This window comes from Capsicum annuum, chromosome 11 (assembly GCF_002878395.1).
Source record: "Capsicum annuum cultivar UCD-10X-F1 chromosome 11, UCD10Xv1.1, whole genome shotgun sequence".
Taxonomy (NCBI): Eukaryota; Viridiplantae; Streptophyta; class Magnoliopsida; order Solanales; family Solanaceae; genus Capsicum; species Capsicum annuum.
In genome coordinates this window covers 227840311-227861302 of record NC_061121.1, presented here as the reverse complement: position 1 = coordinate 227861302, position 20992 = coordinate 227840311, and the positions used below count along the sequence as shown (strand labels likewise).

Genomic DNA, 20992 nt, shown 5'->3' with positions numbered 1-20992 from the left:
GGTAGTTCCCTTCATGTCTGCGCAAAAAGGTTCATAGGCACACATTGGGGGAACTTCAGTCAGCAAAAAAGTTTGATTCTGCTCCTAGCTTAGCCATTGCATCTGCCACACTATTTTGCTCCCTGAATACATGCTTCACTAGGGAATTTCCAAGCCTGATCAGTTTTGACCTTCACTTGAAGACACTCATAAAATGTTGAATATTGTCACTTGACAAAATTTACATGAAAACTTGTTTAAGGATTCAAAATGTTTGAAGCATATAAAAATTTCTGAAAAACTTATTTATAATTCTTATATCGTATAAATTTATTAAAACTCTTGGAGAATTTTCAAAAGCAATAGATTATTTACTGAAATGAGAAATATACCAATTTGAGTTGGTTATGAAGTGGGTGTTTGGGTTCGCTTTTAATTTGGTCAAAATAACTTATAAGCTATTTTTTGCTTAAAAAAATATTTGACAAATTTTATAAGCGCTTAAAAAAAGTTAATTTTGGCTTTTTTTAAGCCAAAAATAAGAAGTAACCGTTCCTAATTTTTTTTTTTTGGGAAAATTATAAGCTATTAGAGTTGACCAAGTAAATTATATTCATGTCCCTTATAATTATTCCTTATTCCAAATTTACCCCTATAGTCCTAATTCTCCTTCACTACTTTTATATATTCATTATTTTTTCTTACACTAGTCATGATGCTAATTTAACTTATCTTAATCTTATTATTAGGAAAAAGACATCGTTTTCACTCTAAACTGTAGTCAAAAAGTCTAAGACACACCTAAATTATTGGAGTGACCTAATACACACCTAAACTACTTAAAAGTAAAAAGTTTTACCCCCTAAATCTGACGTGAAAAAAAATAATTATTTAATTAAAAATAGGCGCATCTAAATTCATCATCTTCGTCTTCTCCAAATTCAAAAATCCCCAAACTAAAAAAAAATGTTTAGAATTTTTGAAGGTTTCTAAACATCCATCTTCTTCTTCTCCAAATTCAAAAATCCCCAACACCCATCTTCTTCTTCTTCTTCTCCAAATTCAAAAATCCCCAAACTGAAAATTCCAATTTCAATTTCAAGTTGCTAATGATTTCGAACGATTAGCAATGGGTGAAATTCCTCCTTCTTCTTCTTCCCCCAATTCAATTCAACACTCGAACCTAATTATCGACCCCGTCGGAACTACAAATGCTTACAAAAAATTTCAAAGTTCACAATTTTCAATCTTTCCAAGTCAAGAAAACCTCTGCATTTTGTGGTACAATTTTCACATTGTTTGATTTTTAATTTGACATCGTGGTTTATATGATTTAATTATGAAGTTTTGAAGTAAAAACTTGATAAGTAGGCTGACCAAGCTATATAACTAGCATCAGCAAATGCATCAATAATTGGATTAGAGCTTCCATTAAGTAGCCATCCAAAAACACTCCATTTTGAGGCACTTTTAGCATCATATTTATGTTTCAATTTTGCTGATCCCGTCCCTATGGAAATCACTAAAAGTTTTCCATAATCAGTAGGCTTCTCTGAGGAGAAATTTGGGTTTTTGTTGGTGAAGTTTTTCATTATGAAGCTTTCCATTAAACAGTTTGGGGATTGAGGTTGTTATTAGTGTTTTGACGGTTTTAGTTTTGGGGGAAATTATAGTACTACTGAGGTAGTGAGGTTTTGTATTGTATTGGTAGTGTGTAGAGTTTAGGTGTGCATGACGGTGTATCAAGCAATCGCCGCCGGAGCTGCATCGCCTGCGATGAAATTGACGCAATTTCAGTATCGCACCTTGTCTGCTAAACAGGATAAATATCAAGTTAGAAAAAAAAAGGATAAAACTTTTCTGCACATATAATTGGATTTCACTGTGCAGAAAAGTGTATCTATAATTGGACATTGAAGAAAAAGAAAAAAATTTGAGCTCATAACAATAGAAATTTTGGACAACAATGGAGGTTTTGGATATTGAAGAAAAAGAAAAAAAAATTGAACTCATAACAATGGAAGTTTTGGACATATTGAAGAAGAAAGAAAAAAGAATTTAAATTAAAAAGAAAATTTTATGAAAATAATAATTTTTTTTTTCGTATCATGCTGACGTGGTGTTGACTTGGCAGGCGCGTGTGCAACACCACATGCAAGTAGTATAATGCTTTACAGGGTGTAAAAAGTTTCACTTTTATATGGTTAAGGTGTGTAATAGGTCACTTATATAGTTTAGGTGTAGATTTGACTTTTCTTGTATAGTTTGGGTGAAAACAATGTCTTTTTCCTTATTATTATTATTATTATTATTATTATTATTATTATTATTATTATTATTATTATTATTATTATTATTATTATTACTATTATTATTATTATTATTATTATTATTATTATTATTATTTTAATAATAATTTCAAATGAATAGAATTCAATACTAATACAATTTGTAGTTAAATATTTTTATAATGAATAAAAATTATTAAATTTACATAAATTGAAAACCCATAGAATCTAGCCTAACTCAAAACAATTATTTTACACCTATGTTAAAATATCATAAATAAAAAAATAATTTTTAAAATATCATAAATAAAAAAGTAATTTTATGAATTCACCTCTTAAAAAATCTTTTCAGAAACTTAATAAACAACATAAACACTCTCAAAACGAATTAATTACAAGGGTAATATAAAAGAAAATAATTAATATTTTCTTGATTTAGTTAGGTGATCAACTAAAATGAGGCAATTATTTTTATAAGATAATCAACTAATATGGGACGGAGAGAATACTACTATTAATCAGATTTTTAGTTTTCTTTTTTGACATTTTAATTGAACATTTCCATTTTTTGTATTTATGGCGAATTTAACTTTAATCATATTAGTACCTCTTTTGTATGAAACTATTTATCTATTAATGTAATTATAATGATTAGTAACATATATATTTTGCTTTAATGATAAGCTCGACATATATATTAATACTATCCTTGAAGGTTAAAAGCAATAAGTCCAGTTTAATAAGAAAATGAAGTACTGTCACAAATTGCATTTTAATGATACGAAATGTTAACATAACCATGAAGAAATAAATAATTTTTTAATATATAACTATCTTTTTCAAACACAAACATTCACCACTTAAACTCTTTAAAAAAGTTTTTTAGCGCACAAATTAATAGTCATTCATGAAAATATTATATATATATATATATATATATATATATATATATATATATATATTAAAATATATATTAATTTTAATTTGAATCATTTTAGCAATAAAAATTAATAATAATCAACTCTATATATTATTAACAGCTATAACGGTATTTCAGACATTTTGAATTAAAAAAAAATGCTTAAAAGCATTATTTACCAAACACATCAATAATTTTTTTTCAATTTCAGCACTTTTATCCAAATACGTAACTACTTATTTTTAAAATAAGTTTAGCACTTCCAAAAACACTTTTAAAGAACTTTTTAAAAGTCATTTTTTTCAGCCTATCTAAACGGGCCCGAAATATCATATGTTAGTGCAATTAGTGCACTAATGTATCTTGCAAATACTACAAGATCTGATAGCCTTTTCGCTTAATTTGTTGGCAAGGTATAATTCTGCTCCTATCAGAAGACATCGAAATGAGATCAAATACATGGGCTTATTTTACAGTCCTGGTCTTGTTAGTTATGTTGATGATGGTTACTTATATGATCCGCATAAAACTCGATCTCAATCAGGCTATGGGTATGCACAGTTTAAATTATGTTAATAATATATATTTAGGAAAAATTTGAGTGTTATGAATAACAATGGGTGTGTTCCGTTGATTAGTGAAAGGAGTATTATTTGATGTGTATTGTTGCTGTTCATGGTGTGTATTGTTCACGGTGGAAAAGTTGTATGTTGGATCAAATTAAAATTGGAAAAAAATAAAATTAATAGTATAACTTAATAAAATATTATTAAAATTTATCAAAAGTTTGAGGGGAAGCTTGTAAAGGAAAAAATGGAAGAAAAAGGAAAAAGAAAGAGAAGGAAGATGAAAAAATTACAAAAATGCCCCTCAAACACGATTTCAGAGCACGTGTAGCACATGATTTTTTCTGATTCAGTAAAAAATGTCAACATGATACACTTTAAAGCTACTTGAAAGATCGTGCCAAGTTCAAGGGTTATCGACAGATTTGACCTATAAATAAATTATCTTAAAATTAATCTCGAAATTAATTTTACTCTCTCCGGGTTCCTTGTAGTAATATAAAACCCGTAATCTCATTGGATCCATACCCGCTCCATTTTACAATAATTACCCGCGACTCCATACCCGTATCTTCCCTCCGCTTCCGGCGCCGCCTTCCACCGCCGCCTTTTTCCTCCGACGGATCTCAATTTCCTACAATTACCAATCGAGCAGAAAACTTCGCCGGAGGATTTTACGATTTTATAGACAAAAATCAGCTGAAATTCAAAATTACATGTAATTAATCATATACTAACCCTAAAACTTCAAAATCCAATAAAAACTCCAAACTTGAAAATAAAATTCCTTTTTCTGTATTACAGTTGCAGCTGAACATTTTTTTATTTTTTTTTGTAAATTTTGAAGTTGATTCGAAACTAGAAAAGTTCTTTTTTATGTACTGCAATTGTAGCTGAAATTTTTTATTTTTAAATTTTATTTGTTTCAGTTTAAAGTTGATTCTAAACTAGATAAGTTCCTTTTATGTATTGCAATTGTAGCTGAACATTTTTTTTTTTTTTGTTTCAGTTTGAAGTTGATTGTTTGATTGAGAGTGATGAAGAAATCGGGATACGGTTTACAACTAAGAGTTCCTCCATCACAGCAGAAGAAACAGCCTGTGAGGCCTCCGCTTCCTAAAGCACTTGGTTTCGGTGATGGGGATGATGATGATGTTGAGAAAGAAATTTCTCGTCATGCTTCCAAAAATAAGGCTCTTAGAGATGTAAGTTTTTAGCTCTATTTGACTATTTTCACTTTTGTTTTGGAATTAATGGTCAAAACAGCGGGCAAGCTGGCTCGGACGCCAGGGCTATAAAAGAAAAATAATAAAATAATGGTCAAAAACATACCTAAAGTATCTCCTTTTTTTTTTAGTTTCATGTCTGAACTATTGTGTTTGCAAGTTTCGTAGATTCATCATCATTCAGATAGATAGGTTGAAAAGTGAAGAACTGATAGTTGAGTAATGATGATGATGATGTTGAGAAAGAAATTTCTCGACATGTTTCTAGGAATAAGGCTCTTAAAGATGTAAGCTTTTAGCACCATTTCACAAATTTTACATTCGTTTAGAGTTAAATGGTCAAAAGATACCTAAAGTATCTCGATTTTTCGAGTTTCATATTTGAACGATCATGTTTGTGAGTTTTCTACATTCACCATCATTCAGGTATGTAGGTAGAAAAAGTGAACAATTGATAGTTGGGTAATGATGTTAATGATGTTGAGAAAGAAATTTCTGGACACGCTTCTAAGAATATGGCTCTTAAAGATGTAAGTTTTTAGCTTTATTTGACAATTTTCACATTCATTTAAAAGTTGAAGGTCAAAAACATACCTAAAGTGTCTCGGTTTTTCTAAGTTTCATATTTGAACTATCATGTTTGCGAGTTTCCTATATTCATCATCATTCAAGTAGTTAGGTAGAAAAAGTGAATAATTGATAGTTGAGTAATGATGATGATGGTGTTGAGAAAGAAATTTCTTAAAGATAGTTCTAAGAATAAGGATCTTAAAGATGTAAGCTTTTAGCTCTATTTTGTCAATTTTGACATTTGATTTATAGCTAAATGGTAAAAAAGGTACCTAAAGTATCCCTGTTTTTCGAGTTTCATAGTTGAAATATCATGTTTGGGAGTTTCCAACATTCGCCATCATTCAAGTAGGTAGGCACAAAAAGTGAACAATTGATAGTTGAGTAATGATGATGATGATGTTGAGAAAGAAATTTCTGCACATGCTTCTAAAAGTAAGGTTCTTAACGATGTAAGTTTTTAGCTTTATTTAACAAATTTTCACATTCATTTTAGAGTTAATGGTAAAAAACATACCTAAAGTATCTCTCTTTTTCGAGTTTCATATTTGAACTATCATGTTTGCGAGGTTCCTATGTTCATCATCATTCAGGTCAGGTACGTAGGTAGAAAAAAGTGAATAATTGATAGTTGATTAATGATGTTGATGTTGAGAAAGAAATTTCTTGACATGCCTCTTAGAATAAGGCTCTTAAAGATGTAAGCTTTAGCTCTATCTCACAATTTTCACATTTTTTTTAGATTTAATGGTCAAAAATGTACCTAAAGTATCTTGAATTCTTGAGTTTCATATTTGAACTATCATGTTTACGAGTTTCCAACATTCACATCATCATTCAGGTGGGTAGGAAGAAAAAAGTGAACAATTGATAGTTGAGTAATGGTGATGATGATGTTGAGAAAGAAATTTCTCGACATGCTTCTAAGAATAAAGCTCTCAAAGATGTAACCTTTTTTAGTTCTATATGACTATTCTCACATTTGTGTACGCGTTAATGGTAAAAAATGTACCTAAAGTATCTTGGCTTTTACGAGTTTCATATTTGAGAGTTTCCTACATTCACCATAATTCAGGTAGGTAGGTAGAAAAAGTGAACAATTGATAGTTGATTAATGATGATGATGATGTTGAGAAAGAAATTTCTCTTCATGCCTCTAAGAATAAGTCTCGTAAAGTTGTAAGTTTGTAGCTCTATTCGGCAATTTTCACATTTGTTTTTTTATAAATTCTTATGTGAACTTTTTTCCTTTTTTGATAATTATAGTGTTCAAGCCAGCTTGTGCACACCTCGACTAATCCATGTGCTATTGGGAAAAAACAACTTGTTTGTATGGTACCTATTGTATTGTGGTGTTAGTTTAAATACAATATTTGTTTTAATTGTTGCTTAAATTTTAGGGATAATATAAATCGTCATTGAAACTTAGCCTCAACTGGTAAATATAAACCGACATTGAAATTTGACCTCAACTGGTAAATTTAAACCGACATTGAAACTTGGCCTCAACTGGTAAGTAAACAATTCGATTTTGAGAGTGCACGTTTAGGCACCTTAACTTTGTTGCAACTAGCAACTAAGCAGTCCAGGTTGTTCTTGCGGTGTCCCGTGAAGACCTGACACTGACATGACAATGAATTTTGGAGATGTCAAGATGATTATTTTGTATGTCAAGATGAGTACCCGACGTTTAGGTACTTTGGGGTGTGGCTGATCACGAGATGTGGTGTACTAAGGAAATAAGGCTACGCGCTTGATCTTTGGTACCCTCCTTGCTTACTAAAACTCATCCTTCTCGGTGCTGCCAGTTGCTACGTAGCATTTTTGTTATTAATAACTTTCCAGAAAAAATAAGACTTCATTGTTGCTGTCTTGCTTCATCACTTGGTATACAAGGAACGATGCCAGTCTCAATACCATGACGAAAATGTTGAGAAGCCTCAAAAAGTTGGGTCCTTTGCGAAGATTCTTTTACATAACCTTGATATGATTCTTGCCAAAAATGTAATTTACTCAAAACAGATGGTATATAGCAGCAGGAGTTAATTAAACAGGTTTTGCGATAAGAAGGTGCCCCCAAGCTGAAAGGCAGATTCTATAGAGTTGCAGTCCGGCCGCCTATGTTATATGGAGCGGAGTGTTGGCCGGTTAAGAATTCTCATATCCAAAAGTTGAAGGTGGCGGAAATGAGGATGTTGTGTTGGATGTGTGGTTTTACAAGGGCTGACAGCGTTAGGAATGAGAGTATTTGGGAGAAGGTGGGAGTGGTGTCGGTGGAGGATAAATTGCGGGAAGTTAGGTTGAGATGGTTTGGCCATGTGATGAGGAGAGGCACGGATGCCCTGGTTCGTAGGTGTGAGAGGTTGGCCTAGGACGGTTTCAAGCGGGGTAGGGGTAGACCGAAGAAATACTGGAGAGAAGTGATTAAACGTGACATGGAGCAGTTACAGCTGACTGAGGACATGATCCAGGATAGGAAGGTATGGAGGAAAAACATTAGGATAGAGGGCTAAGGTGTGTGGTTGAGTCGTACGCAGTAGGTAGGAGGGCTTTGGTGTCCTTGTTTGGCAGTGTTCAATATTAGGGCTTTGGTGTCCTTGTTTGGCAGTGTTCAATATTTTTGGTGGATCTTATACTTATGTTATTTTATCATGTTCCATGCATTTTTTTTTTCTATATATACTGTCCTTTGTCTTGAGCCCGGGGTCTATCGGAAACAGCCTCTCTACTTCTTTAGAGGTAGTGGTATGGACTGCGTACACTCTACCCTCTCCAGACCCCACGATGTGGGAATATACTGGGTTTGTTGTTGTTGTTGAGTGTTCAACTGGCACAATTGAGAAGAGTTGAGGTGTCTAGATGTGTATACGCAAAGTTGGAGTGTATACTTGCCAACTGCGGCCAAGTTTTGGAGTTTGTTCATGTATTATAACTACATTTTATTGTATTGTATCGTGAAAACCATTGTTAAATAATGACAAAAGTCTCACTTTGTGTAACGACTGAATTGTTGTGATGTTACCTTATTAATTTTTTCTCTCATTTTATCGTTACTTATTATTTAAGAATCATAATTTATTCTTTATCCTACTTTTTTTTCGATAGTATCTCTACTCCGTATACTTTTCTTGTAGGTTTATACTTCAATTGTTGACGTGTGACATTATGTAACTGCGGAAAATGATGCAATTTATCTACACGTTGACACGTTGTATTCATTAAAACAATACAATACTATGAAACTATATGTAACAACCACCCACAACATAGAATAGGGCATGGACATGTGAGTGTCTCTACTGGTCTTGAACTTGAAATCTTATGGTTCTCCACCCATACTGATTTTGTTGAACCCAAAGAAATAGATGTATGACTCAAGAAGGAGAAGTGACTAGGTATGTAATTCCATTAATGCATTTTGTTATTGTTGGTTCTTTTGGCAGATTGAAGAACAGCATAAAAAGGCTTTAGAAGAGGACCCTTCAGTGTTTGATTATGATGGAGTATATGATGATATGAAAGTGAAGGCTGTCCAACCTCGAGCTCAGGATCGCGAAGAGAGGAAGGTATTGTTTTAAGTTGCTTTTTTCCACGTGTATTTTTTGCTATCCAGAATGATTTGGTGAAACAAAACAAATGGACAGTTGTTTTTGCGATTAATTGTTGAAACCATGTGAAATTAGTTGTTTCGTAGCATTTTGTTTCCATGGGAAAAATTTCCTTTCCCTCGTTATTTTGGCAAGGAGATTCTTGTTTAATAGTGGGTGATAAAGGCATGGTGTTGAATGGGATTTTCATTTCACAAAGCAGACTGAGTATCAAATCCTGAGTTGGCTAACAGACTGTTTAGCTTAGAATCACTTGGTTGAAGTTCTTTTTTGTTTTTTCTCTCTCAACAGCAATCTCCACTGGATCAGTCTCGACATTTAGAAATGTCGTCCATCTCCTCATGGGATGGCACCATTACATCTACTGAATTTCATAATGCTGCTTCTACCTTTGTTGAGCTATGGAACAAGTTCGATCTAGGGTTTCCTCCCTGGTCATGGATCAATTATCCAAAGAGACCAGGTTTTGCTGCTAGCAAGGTGGAAGGATACCTATCCTTGGAGAATATGATTCTTCCCAGATCCTCTGAGGAAGATCAACATCAATGTGGCCTTGTTGGAATAGAAGATTTGACTTGCTCTAGCGAAGATATATTTAATGATAGTGCCATATTGGTTCAAAAGGATGGCAAAGAAAGACATCATTACGACTTTCATGTCATCTACAGTTCCTCTTTCAAGGTTCCGGTGCTTTATTTCCGTGCATACTGCAGTGATGGAGAACCCTTGACAATAGAAGACCTGGAACAGGACTTTCCTGTCTATACTGCACAGAGTCTAGCAATATCAAAATGGACCTTTATAACTCAAGAGGAGCACCCCTACCTGAATCGACCATGGTACAAGCTACATCCATGTGGGACTAGTGAGTGGATGAAGCTACTTTTCAGTAATGAACCTTCAGTGGTGTCTGAAGGTGGAGTTGTAGTTGAGAAATATCTAACCTCATGGTTTTCAGCTGTATTGCCCATCTTTGGTTTAAAAATCCCCTTAAAATTGTCTCTACATGTATGAGCTGTACACGCAATAAGTCTGGAAATCTTGCTTCTGCAAGATACAGATTTAGTTTTTTCTTGTAAATGTAAATGTTCTTCAGAATGAAATCATATGTTAAGATGCAAAATTTGTGCAGATTATGTCAGATGTTAGGATCTCTTGATTCTTTACACGTGAATAGGCCTATCCAAATTTTAAATTGTAACTTCTGTTAGAAGTGTTAGCATTTCAGATCTACTTTAAAAATAAACACTTGGTTGAAGTTAATTTGTACAGTATTTTTCTTGTGGTAGACTATTGCTGAAATTGGATTTTTGGATATTACTTTTCACCTCAATTCAACATGAAACCTTTCCAAAATATATCCCTGTTTAGCCTAGAACCTTAGATTGACATGTTCTAGTGGCTTAGGTTGTAAAGATGCTAGGATAAGGAGCATTTTCCAAGTGAAAAGATTTTGGAAAGTGTTACTTTTTGAGTGTTCCTCATTCTTTGATTTGTTATTCATAACTTGGGGACTCAGTTAGGTACTTGAATTGCTTTTTCAATCTGAGCTAAAGCATTTCTCACATTAGAGAAGCTAAAGTTATGTGAGGAAACGTAGGAGAGAACTTGGCTTTTCCCAGAGGTTATACTAATGACTAATCTATTCAATATTATGTGCTTTTGTCCGATCGCAATATCTTCTTAGTCTCTTGAAATGTTGGCTACCTTTTCCCTCAGATTTTCCTGTGAAGCTGGCTATATATTATTGGTACTCTCTTTCTTTATTTTCTTCCTTTTCAATAATATCTAGAACATTTTATCGAAAAAAGAATATCTAGAATATGTAATGACTCTGTTTGTGCTTTGGATTCTAGCCTTTGTATTTGCATTTCTAACCTGAAGGAAATGAAAATATTGCCACTATATTGCTCCTGTTTTGAACCGTTATACTTTTTTCCAGCCAAAATATATCCAGATGCTAATGGAGAAGGCAAAACAACGAGAACGAGAGCACGAGGTCATTTATGAGAGGAAAATAGCAAAAGAGAGGAGTAAAGATGATCATCTTTATGCAGACAAAGACAAGTTTGTCACTGCTGCTTACAAGAGGAAACTTCAAGAGCAGGCTAAGTGGTTGGAGGAAGAACGTCTTCGTGAGCTAAAAGAAGAGAGAGATGATGTAAGTGAAATCTTCTCATTTTACTCTTGATTACCAGTTGGTACAAACTGCAGGGTTTTCTTTTGTTCTTTGCTTGCTTATCAGAATTTTACAGATGCTCATTTTTTTTGATAAGCATCTGATGAAAGAGTGTGTTCTAGCAAGAGCTTAAGTTAACTTCTGCTTAGAAGAGTATGATGATTGTCGGGCTCATTTAGAAAGTCTTGGCGTCATGTACTTGAAAAAAGGTAGTACTAAAATCTCATTGTGATTTCCTTGGAAAGAATATTGAAACTCTCACAAAAGAAACATAACTGACCAAAAGAACACTACTTTCTCGACATTAAAGGGTCCGTTTTGGAGTGTATTAGTTTCTAGCGAAGTCCTTTTGTCGGATAATTCTTAAAAAAATGAGCATCTGTAAAAATTAGCACCTCAAACAGCATTTCAAGTTAAATTAGCAGAAATAACCTCAAGATTTCACTTCCATTTGATAGTGGGGCTGTTAGTCTTTTAAATTAGCACCTGAATTGCAGGTCCAGAAACAGTTTCAGAAGTTCCAATTATTTTAGACGAAACGAATTATTAGATTTAACTAATACTGGAAGATGTGTTCTTCATACTAAAACATTTATTTCTCACATGTCCACAGTTCCAACTGGCCTTGAACAGAAGTACCGAAGCCACCCAACAACTAATGGTGTCAAAAGGAAAAAATAGAATTATAAGAACTGCGAACTTATTAGTTTATGGGCAAGAGCTTTTAATCTTACTTTCAGCGCTTACGAGACTGTTGGCTCAACGCACACACTTCACAAAAGACGTTCACCACCAAACAGAAATTGTGTGTCAGTTGACATTGTTGGCCAGTAAGAAACAAATAAAACGAATGCATTAATCCTTGTATTTGATCTGAAGTGACAGCTATCCGGACATATCCCATTTCTGTTCTAACAATGTTATATGTATTGGCAGGTTACTAAGAAGACTGACATCAGTGATTTTTACTTCAGTCTTACGAAAAATGTTGCCTTTGGAGGAGAGGGGAAGTCCAAGAAGGCTGTGAATCATCACAACCAGGAAGCAGCGCAGACAGAAGAAAAGCCTTCATCATCAGCAGATGCACATCCACAAATGTCTAGGGAGATAAAGAGGCAAGATCACGAGCCTTCTGTTTCTCCTCCTCGTAAGGAAAGGACTGATGGGGTAGCGGATATAAAGCCTCATTCAGATGGTTTATCTGAAGAGAGGACTGAAAAACCAGCTTCCGACGACGGACCAACTGCTACTACTGAACCTGCAGTAAGTGATCAACCAAAAGTTGACCATCATAAACGAAATCTGGATGCCGTTGCTGCAGCTAAGGAACGGTTTTTGGCAAGGAAGAAGGCCAAGGAACAACAATAGGTTCATGCTCCTAATCTGCTATTGGCGTTTTGTGTTGAAGCTGATCTTTTCTCTTTCTATTATTAGGATTTACTCCTGTTACATATACACACATTGTTGTAACATCTTTTTCCTGATTTCAGGTTTTGAATTTGCATTTTCTTACATCTTAAATTTAAGACCAGTGCAAAGGTCAAATATCTGAATAGGATTCTGATCAAAGCTACAAAACTACATTGTTTCCATTTTCTGGTAGCTTTGCTTTTTATGAGCCTGCAGATGGTGAAAAGGGAACAAAAGATTTTTCTATCATGCAATAAGAAGTGGTTGGCAGGAATGCATAATGCTTATTAAAGGAGTAAGCATTTTCTAATGAGAGAAGGTTTAACCAAAAAAAGAGGTGAACTTTTAAGGTTCTACTGGTTTTCTTAAAAACCCCTCGAAACTTGTTATTTCAATATGTCGGGTACCCCTTGTAGTTCACCTGGTACTAAAATTGAGTACAAACTTAAGAAGGCGCATGACGGATTAAAATATTTGCCACATCATCTTATTCTATCGGTAAAAAATTGAAAAATCACAATTTTCTATAATTTTTCCATAAGTTTCAAAGCCCCCTCTCTCTTCTCTTTCTGTTCATTCTTCCCTCTCCATTAGTTTTAAAATTTATCAAAACAATTTTCTTTCAATTTGATTTTTATGCTTTAAATTAAACCCCCTAATCGGAACAGTAATCGAAATCTAGTATAAAACACCTTTTAAAATTTCTCAAAATATAAATATCAACCCTTTTGGAAGTAATTACACTCTCCTCCACTTTTTTAATTACTTTACTCTCTCTCCCTATTAATATACATAACATAGTCGACGTATACATATCATTCTGTGTATATGTCTGGGATTTTTGAAATATGTTTAGGGAGTTGGGATTTTTTGTAAAATTAAAAACATAAGTTGTGTATTTGTATAATTTTTAGTTAAATTAAACCCCTAATAGGAAAAGTAAACGAAATCTAGTATGAAACACTAATAAAAAAAACAATCCCATATTTTAACACAAAGAAAACAAAAACAAAAAATATTTTTTTTTAGCTAATAGCTTACTTAATCATAAAAAATTTAATCCAAAATTAAATATCCACTCAAAGCTTCGACTTTTCTCTATTTTGGAGTAGAGAAAAATTCAAAAATTTCACCTTCTTCTTCAAAAGCTATTAGTGAATGGAAGGTCAGTGGTTTTTGATATAGGATAAATATGAAAGAGGGTTAGATATTATTTTTTCACGTGAAAATACACATAAGCGATTATTCTACTATGTACGCGCTTGTTTACTCGATTGTGATTTTTGGACCACGAGAAATACTCGATGTATTAAAATAATAAATTTTGAGAGGTGTGTATGAGGTGGGTGGGGGGTGGGGAGGGATTTAAGTACTAGGAATTTAGGTGTTGACTAAATAAAATTTTACGATTTTAGATTTTTTTTAAAAAAATTTTCTCTTTTCTAATAGGATTTTTTCTTTTTAATTGTAGAACACAAATTCGAATTCAAAATCTCTAATTAATATGGTTACATCAAGCTTCTTTCCTACTTAGAGGAGGCTTCAATGCCTGTATTGCCTCTATATGTGTCTACTAGTCACCTTTTGGCTTCGTCTTCAGAAAAAAAAAATGGTATTGTCATGAAGTTTCTAAATATGGGGTTAACTACATTTTATATGTTTTGGATCTATCTACTTCTACTTTTAAAGGTCATTTAAACGTCTATTAACCGTAGAGGCTGAGCCAGAATTTCAACGAATGGGATTTCATATTTAAAGAAAACTTAGGATTTCAACTAAGGAGGTTCTATATTTAAAGAAAACTTAATCGAAGGGGGTTCAACAGATACTATAACCACGTAAAAAATAATTTTAATCATGTATAAATAATATATTTTTCCATCGAATGGGGTTCGGTCAAACCCCCAAACAGAAGGCTGGCTCCGCCCCTGATTAGCTGTAATTATTCTCAAAGACTACAAATATCTTAATAAAAGAAATAATTATTGACGAGGAATTATATCTGAAGACGAATAAAAGTAAAACAATAAAAAATCTCTTAATTAATAAATTAAAAAAAAAACATATAAAAAAGAAGCACAACACATATATTTTGCATTAAATTTCAACCATGCATTTATCGTCTAGAAAATTGTTGTAGTCGTAACGAAACAATACAATTTGTATTGCATCATCACATGGTCTTTGTGATCTACTTGACTACTTTCTTGAGTACCTAATAATCCTTTTTTTTTTTAAAAAAAAAAATAGAAGTGCCATATAATCCAAAGAAGAATACTACTAAACAAATGCTTGTGTAATGGTTAGCATCAAAAACCAAAAATGTGTTGTAGCAATCTTGGATTTTATCAAACTCCACCGTTCCCTTATTATTTAATCTTAAAACAACAACATACTCAGTGTATTCTCATCAGGTGGGGTCTGAGATGAGTAAATATACGCAATTCATATTATTTCTTTAAAGGTGAGATAGCAAACCTGTTTTCGATAACCCTCTGCTCAAGATAAAACAGCTTATTATTTATACTGGGGTCCAAAAATATTAATTTCTTTAGAAGTTTGTGGATTGTTGAATCACATGCTGCACTGCCAATTGTTGTACCTATGTCCCTAAGAGGGGTACCAAAACCTACTTATTTCTGCTTTAACTAAAGGCAGCCAATTTTTTCCTTCCTATCCAATGTATTAATATTCGTTTTGAGGTCAAACTAATTTAAATTTGCATTGAGAAGTTTGGTTAAGGCGAGTCACTATCGACTATCTTACTACGCGGGATGGATCTAGTTTTTTAGATATGATGATTCATTTGAACCCATAACTTCTAGCCTAGACTTAGATTTATCGACGTGAAATTCACTCGAATTTCTAAAAATACTTAAGTAAGAACCCAGAACTCCAACTAAGTGATAGGTTAAGTGGTTGGAACTAAGTCCCTAACCACAAAATTAAAATTTTAGATCCATCTCTGCTACCACAACCATCTTTGATAGCTCACACTACGTCACTTTGAAGTTCGACTAATCTAGAGCCGTACAAAAAAAAATGGAGTAAAGAGCTCCCTACTCGAGACTACTTTGTCCTCAGAGCTTGAACTCAAAACTGCTAATAATAATGAAAGAGATACCAATCATCCCACCCCAACCTTTCATATTAAAGACACTATTATGAATACTATTTAGTTTGGCAAGTGTCAATTATCTCTAAAGGCATACTTCCCAAGAACCATGGCTCCATCTTCTTCTTCTTCTTTCCTCCTTTCTCTCTCTTTCATTTCTCTCCTCTTTCCATTCATTTCTTCATCAAACTCCCCAACAACAATCCCTCTATCATTTCTCAACACCAATCCAAATCAAGATTCTTACCAAAAGCTTACTCACTTAGCTTTCTTCCTCTTTATCAAGAGCTCATCATATCAAGAACCCTCAAGATTCTTCTATTTCCAACATCCCTTTATACCCTCATAGCTATGGAGCCTACTCAATTACTCTTGCATTTGGTACACCTCTTCAAAAGATACCATTCATCATGGACACTGGCAGTAGCTTTGTTTGGTTCCCATGTACTAAGAAGTATCAATGTTCCAAATGTCCTATTCCTTCACAAAAGAATCCAACTTTCATTCCAAGACTGTCATCTTCTGCTAAAGTTCTTGGATGTTTGAATCCAAAATGCAGTTGGATTCACTCAAAAACTAGTCCAAAATCTCTTTGCCATGATTGCGAAACGCGTAATGGGACAAACTGTAAGCAGGTTTGTCCACCTTATATGATACTTTATGGTTCAGGTTCCACAGGTGGAATTGGCCTAGTTGAAACACTAGACTTACCTAACAAGAAAATACACAATTTTCTTGTTGGTTGTTCTTTGTTTTCCTCCCAACAGCCCGCGGGGATCGCAGGGTTTGGGAGGGGACATTCATCATTGCCAAGACAAGTAGGTGCCAAGAAGTTCTCATATTGTCTTGTATCTCATAAGTTTGATGATGTTCCAAAGAGTAGTAGCATGCTTGTTTTGGATACTTCTTATGTCAAGTCTAGAAATTTGAGCTATACAACCTTTGTAAAAAATCCAGTAGTTGTTGGAAGACATGCATTGTTAGAGTACTATTATGTTGGATTGACAAAGATCACAGTTGGTGGGCAGAAAGTGAACATACCATATCAGTATTTGACACCAAATGCCAAAGGGAATGGTGGGACAATAGTGGATTCAGGCACAACTTTCACTTTCTTGAATCATGGTGTTTTTGAACCTGTCATGCATGCATTTGTGAAACAAATAAAGGGGTTATCAAGAATTGAGAAAATTGAAAGATTGACAAATTTAAGGCCATGTTACAATGTATCAAGGCATAAAAGTGTGTCATTGCCAGAGTTGAAGTTATATTTCAAAGGTGGTTTAGAGATGGCATTGCCATTGGGAAATTACTTCTCTATTGTTGGTGAAAATGATGTGATTTGTTTGACAATGGTGACTGATTCAAGGCTTGATAAATTGTCTAGTGGACCATCAATAATTCTTGGGAATTTTCAAATGCAGAACTTGTTTGTTGAGTTTGACCTCAAGAATGATAAGTTTGGGTTTAGGCATCAAGTTTGCAAATGACAAGGAAGTTTGAGGAAGGGAGATTGTGAAAAACTATGTTGGTTGGGCTTTTTAAAAATGTTATCGTATTTGTGTTGAATTATGTTGTTCAGACTCTTTACAAATGTTGAAGGGGAGTTTTGAAGTAACTGATAAAGTTGCCTCCATGTGACCAGGAGGTTTCCTTGCAGTTATGTAAAGTTTAGCTCACCGGACTGCGCTTTTAGACTATTGGCATATTTAAAAAGTTTGAACAATATAGGTGTCAGATGCACTATTTTGGTGAATTTAATATGCACTCGTTACTCGTTGGTATTTTCTAAGAGTCTAAACAATACAGGTGAAAAGAACTTAAAGAATTTAGCTATTATGTAGTTCTTTACTTGATCTTTTTAGAATAGAGGATAAAAATAACACCAAATAAGAGATGTTATTTGAGCTGCTAAGTTGCTCGGACTCTTCAAAAATGTCTATGGATGAGTGTTGGATCTTCCAAAATAATGTATTTTTGAAGGATTCAATACGGGTGCGGCAACATTTTTGGAGAGTCCGAACAACTTAGCTTTGAGGTATTCATGATTTAATATTTTGTTCCATGATTGTACCGTGATTATATTTTTCGGATTTTGTTAGTCTAGTTTTAACTTGACATGAAATTTAAGCAAAGAAAAAGCTTTTGAATCTTGTAACTTTTTACGTCTGCATACAAGCTAATATTTTATATATTCGATATAATTTTTTAAAATTGGCACCTTAGAGTGACTACGCTACTAGGTGAAGATAGTTGTAACATGAAGAAGATAAAAAGCAAAATAAAGGGAAGGAAATTGTATATTTTTAGACAATCTTTGATAGCGATGGGCATTTGATATTCGGTTCAATATTTTTAAAATTTGGATTTGATTGGTAATTTGCAATGGAAAGTAAATATCAAATTTCGGTACCTTAACTCAATAATTACATATTGAAGGAAAATATATTTTGACAAAGATAAACATACTTTTGTCTACAAAATTTTATTAAATGAGCATTAGGAGCAAAAATAAAGACCAGTAAATTTGAGGGCAAAAATTAAAGATCACCCTGAAATAAAGACAATTCGTGAAAAAAAAAAAAAAAATTAATTATGAAATGGTGGCTAAGTTTCAAACAGCAGCTGAAATGGCTATTTATGAAAATAGTTCAAATGTTAGGGCCTTTGGGCTTCTGAGAACTGTAAGCATTGAAAGCCCACTTAATAAGAAACTTTGAACAGGCTTATTAAGCCCATATACAAATCTATTGAGTTATTTTGTTCCTTTTTTTTTTCTCCCACTTTTTTAATTACTTTACTCTCTCTTCCTCTTCCTGTTAATATACATAACATAGCCGACATATACATAACATTCTGTGTATAAATTTTTGTAATATGTTTAGGGAGTTGAGATTCTTTGTAATATTGAAAACATAAGTTGTGTAAATTTTATTTTTTATTTTTTTAAATATCGATATACGTTTTTTCTTTCTTTAATTTTCGAATATGATTGATCGTCTATAACCTCAAAGTTAATGATATATCATTTGCAGTTAAATAAAATTTAGTGATCGATCGTTCTACCTTCTTTTAATGATTAAATTATCCTTTTGTTGATTATCATTCGTTAAAATCCTTTAAACGATAGAAAATAAATTCGGTCGTTAAGATATTTATTGGCTCAATTTATTAATTATTTACCTTATCTTATTTCTTTAATTTTTTTTTTTCTTAAAAAAACATTTATTGTTTAGAATCTAATGGACAAGTTAGACAGTTCAATTATTGCCAAGTATTAAAGTTGTGTTTGATAAGTAGCCATCCATTGCATATAACAAAGACAGATCATCCTATTATTTCTGAACACAAAAAGACAAAAATTTCTCTTTATGTGGCCAAGTAACAAAGATTAGTTTTACTCGCTTCGTTTCAAAATAATTTGATTTTTTTTAATAATATTTATTTTAATTTAATTATTTTAAAAAAATTAAAATAAATTTATTATATTTTTTTAATTTTATATTTATCAATAAATTATTAGATAAAATATATATATATATATATACTTAGATTTTACTTCAAAACATAATTAATAAAATTAATTTAATAAATAAATTTTTAATAAATGTTTCTTAATAAAAATCAACTATTTTAAAAGGAAAGAAATATTCTGAAAGAGAATTATCTAGACCAACTGGATAGACTTCTACATTATTTTACGTTTTTCTATAAAGTAAAATTTATGTTCAATTAAACAAATTTGCATTGTTGAAATTTTATTTATACTTTATAAGCAAAAATTAAAATTAAAATTTATGTCTGATGGTCATCCATATTGAATATAACAAAAACAGATCCTTCTATTACTTCTGAACACACAAAAGAAAAAAAGAAAAAAAAAAAAGCTTTTTGTTCATGTGGCAAAGTAACAAAGGATAAGTTTACTCTCAAAGAGAAATAGGTAGACCAAGTGGATAGACTTCTAGATTATACTTGAAAATAATAATTTTATCATGAAACTTATAAATTACTCTACAAAATTCAGCTTCAATCAAGAATTTATGTGTTATGGTTCTATTTTTACAGTGCAATTTGTTAAACTTGAAATTTTATTTGAGATTAAAATTTTAAAATCAGTCATGTTCAAAGTCAATCTCGTAAATTATAAGGTTATTTCCAGCATAAATAAAATTAGACGAATCTTAAAACAGATACCAAACACAAACAAAAAAAAACAAATTGTAATCATATAATAAAGTTTTTTTTATTTTTAGCCAACTGAAACTACTAAGAAATTTCATTCCCCTTGAACTCAACGTTAATGACATATAAAACTATTTTATGGTAGTACGAAACTTTTTTTGGCTTTTTTTTTTTTTTAAAACAAATGTTGTCTGAAATTAAACTCATTTGTAATTAAGGTACACACTACTTTTAAACCTTTTCTAGCGGTCCATTTTTTTTCTTCTTCTTCTTCTCTATTTTTTTTTCCGTAAAAAGTTTAAAATATATCTAAATTTTGATAAAATTTATTGTAACAAGCCTCAATCTTACGAGGATCTTATGACCCCATAGATTATTTTTACCGTATTCTGTGGCATATATTTACTTAGCTGAACCATTTTAGATTCTTACGCGCTTAATGTGTGTGTATTCACACAATACTCCAGTTGATAAATATATACCATAAAAATATAATAAAAAATAATCTAAAGGATTGTAAAAAATCTTCACAAAATTGAGATGCATTACAATAAATTTTACTAAAATTTAGATATATTTCGAATCTTTTTTTTTCTTTTTTTTTTTTAAGTGGTGGTAATAATGAATAAAAAGCTTGTTCAAAAGCAGACATCATAGTTGTTTTACAAACTTTATAGTGGGCACAGTTAGCACTTAGCAGTAGGTGAAAAAAAAAAAAAAAAAGCAAAGCAAGAAAAAGTATAGTAGTAGGTAAGGAAGTTATAATTAATTCACTTACACAGTTACATCGCATTCTAAAAGCTTTTTCTGTACCAACACGGGTTGTGGAAGCGCTACCTCAGCCCTGCCCTGCAACGCGTGATTCGAATTAATTGAAATTTCAATGCAAATATCAGATATCGAGTGAGAAATCAAAAAAAATAAAAGCTTTTTCTGCAACACTCAAT

General features: G+C 32.3%; 1 protein-coding gene and 1 pseudogene across 2 annotated transcripts; both read left to right on the top strand.

Annotated features, from left to right (window-relative positions):
* The first annotated feature begins 4010 nt into the window (after window positions 1–4010).
* On the top strand, window positions 4011–12888 carry LOC107847941 (ubiquitin-like-conjugating enzyme ATG10). 2 transcript variants are annotated; one of them, XM_016692559.2, is made up of 5 exons: window positions 4011–4470; window positions 4762–4957; window positions 8992–9114; window positions 11099–11317; window positions 12272–12888. In XM_016692559.2, exons 2-5 carry the CDS (start codon window positions 4790–4792, stop codon window positions 12701–12703), a joined length of 942 nt encoding a protein of 313 aa, XP_016548045.1. In that variant the 5' UTR covers window positions 4011–4470; window positions 4762–4789; the 3' UTR covers window positions 12704–12888. The 2 variants fall into 2 exon arrangements, with proteins under 2 accessions (XP_016548045.1, XP_047255793.1); XM_047399837.1 differs by lacking the exon at window positions 12272–12888 and having other exon boundaries at window positions 4226–4470; window positions 9448–11182.
* Window positions 12889–15836: 2948 nt separating this feature from the next.
* Window positions 15837–17925, top strand: LOC107846851 (annotated as a pseudogene).
* The last annotated feature ends 3067 nt before the right edge of the window (window positions 17926–20992 follow it).

What these genes read in the sequence shown, in the direction of transcription:
- LOC107847941 (XM_047399837.1), top strand. Translation starts at nt 4,790, where the DNA reads ATGAAGAAATCGGGATACGGTTTACAACTAAGAGTTCCTCCATCACAG. An exon ending in AAAATAAGGCTCTTAGAGAT is followed by an intron (nt 4,958 to 8,991) that starts GTAAGTTTTTAG and finishes TTCTTTTGGCAG; the next exon opens with ATTGAAGAACAGCATAAAAA. An exon ending in AGGATCGCGAAGAGAGGAAG is followed by an intron (nt 9,115 to 9,447) that starts GTATTGTTTTAA and finishes CTCTCTCAACAG; the next exon opens with CAATCTCCACTGGATCAGTC.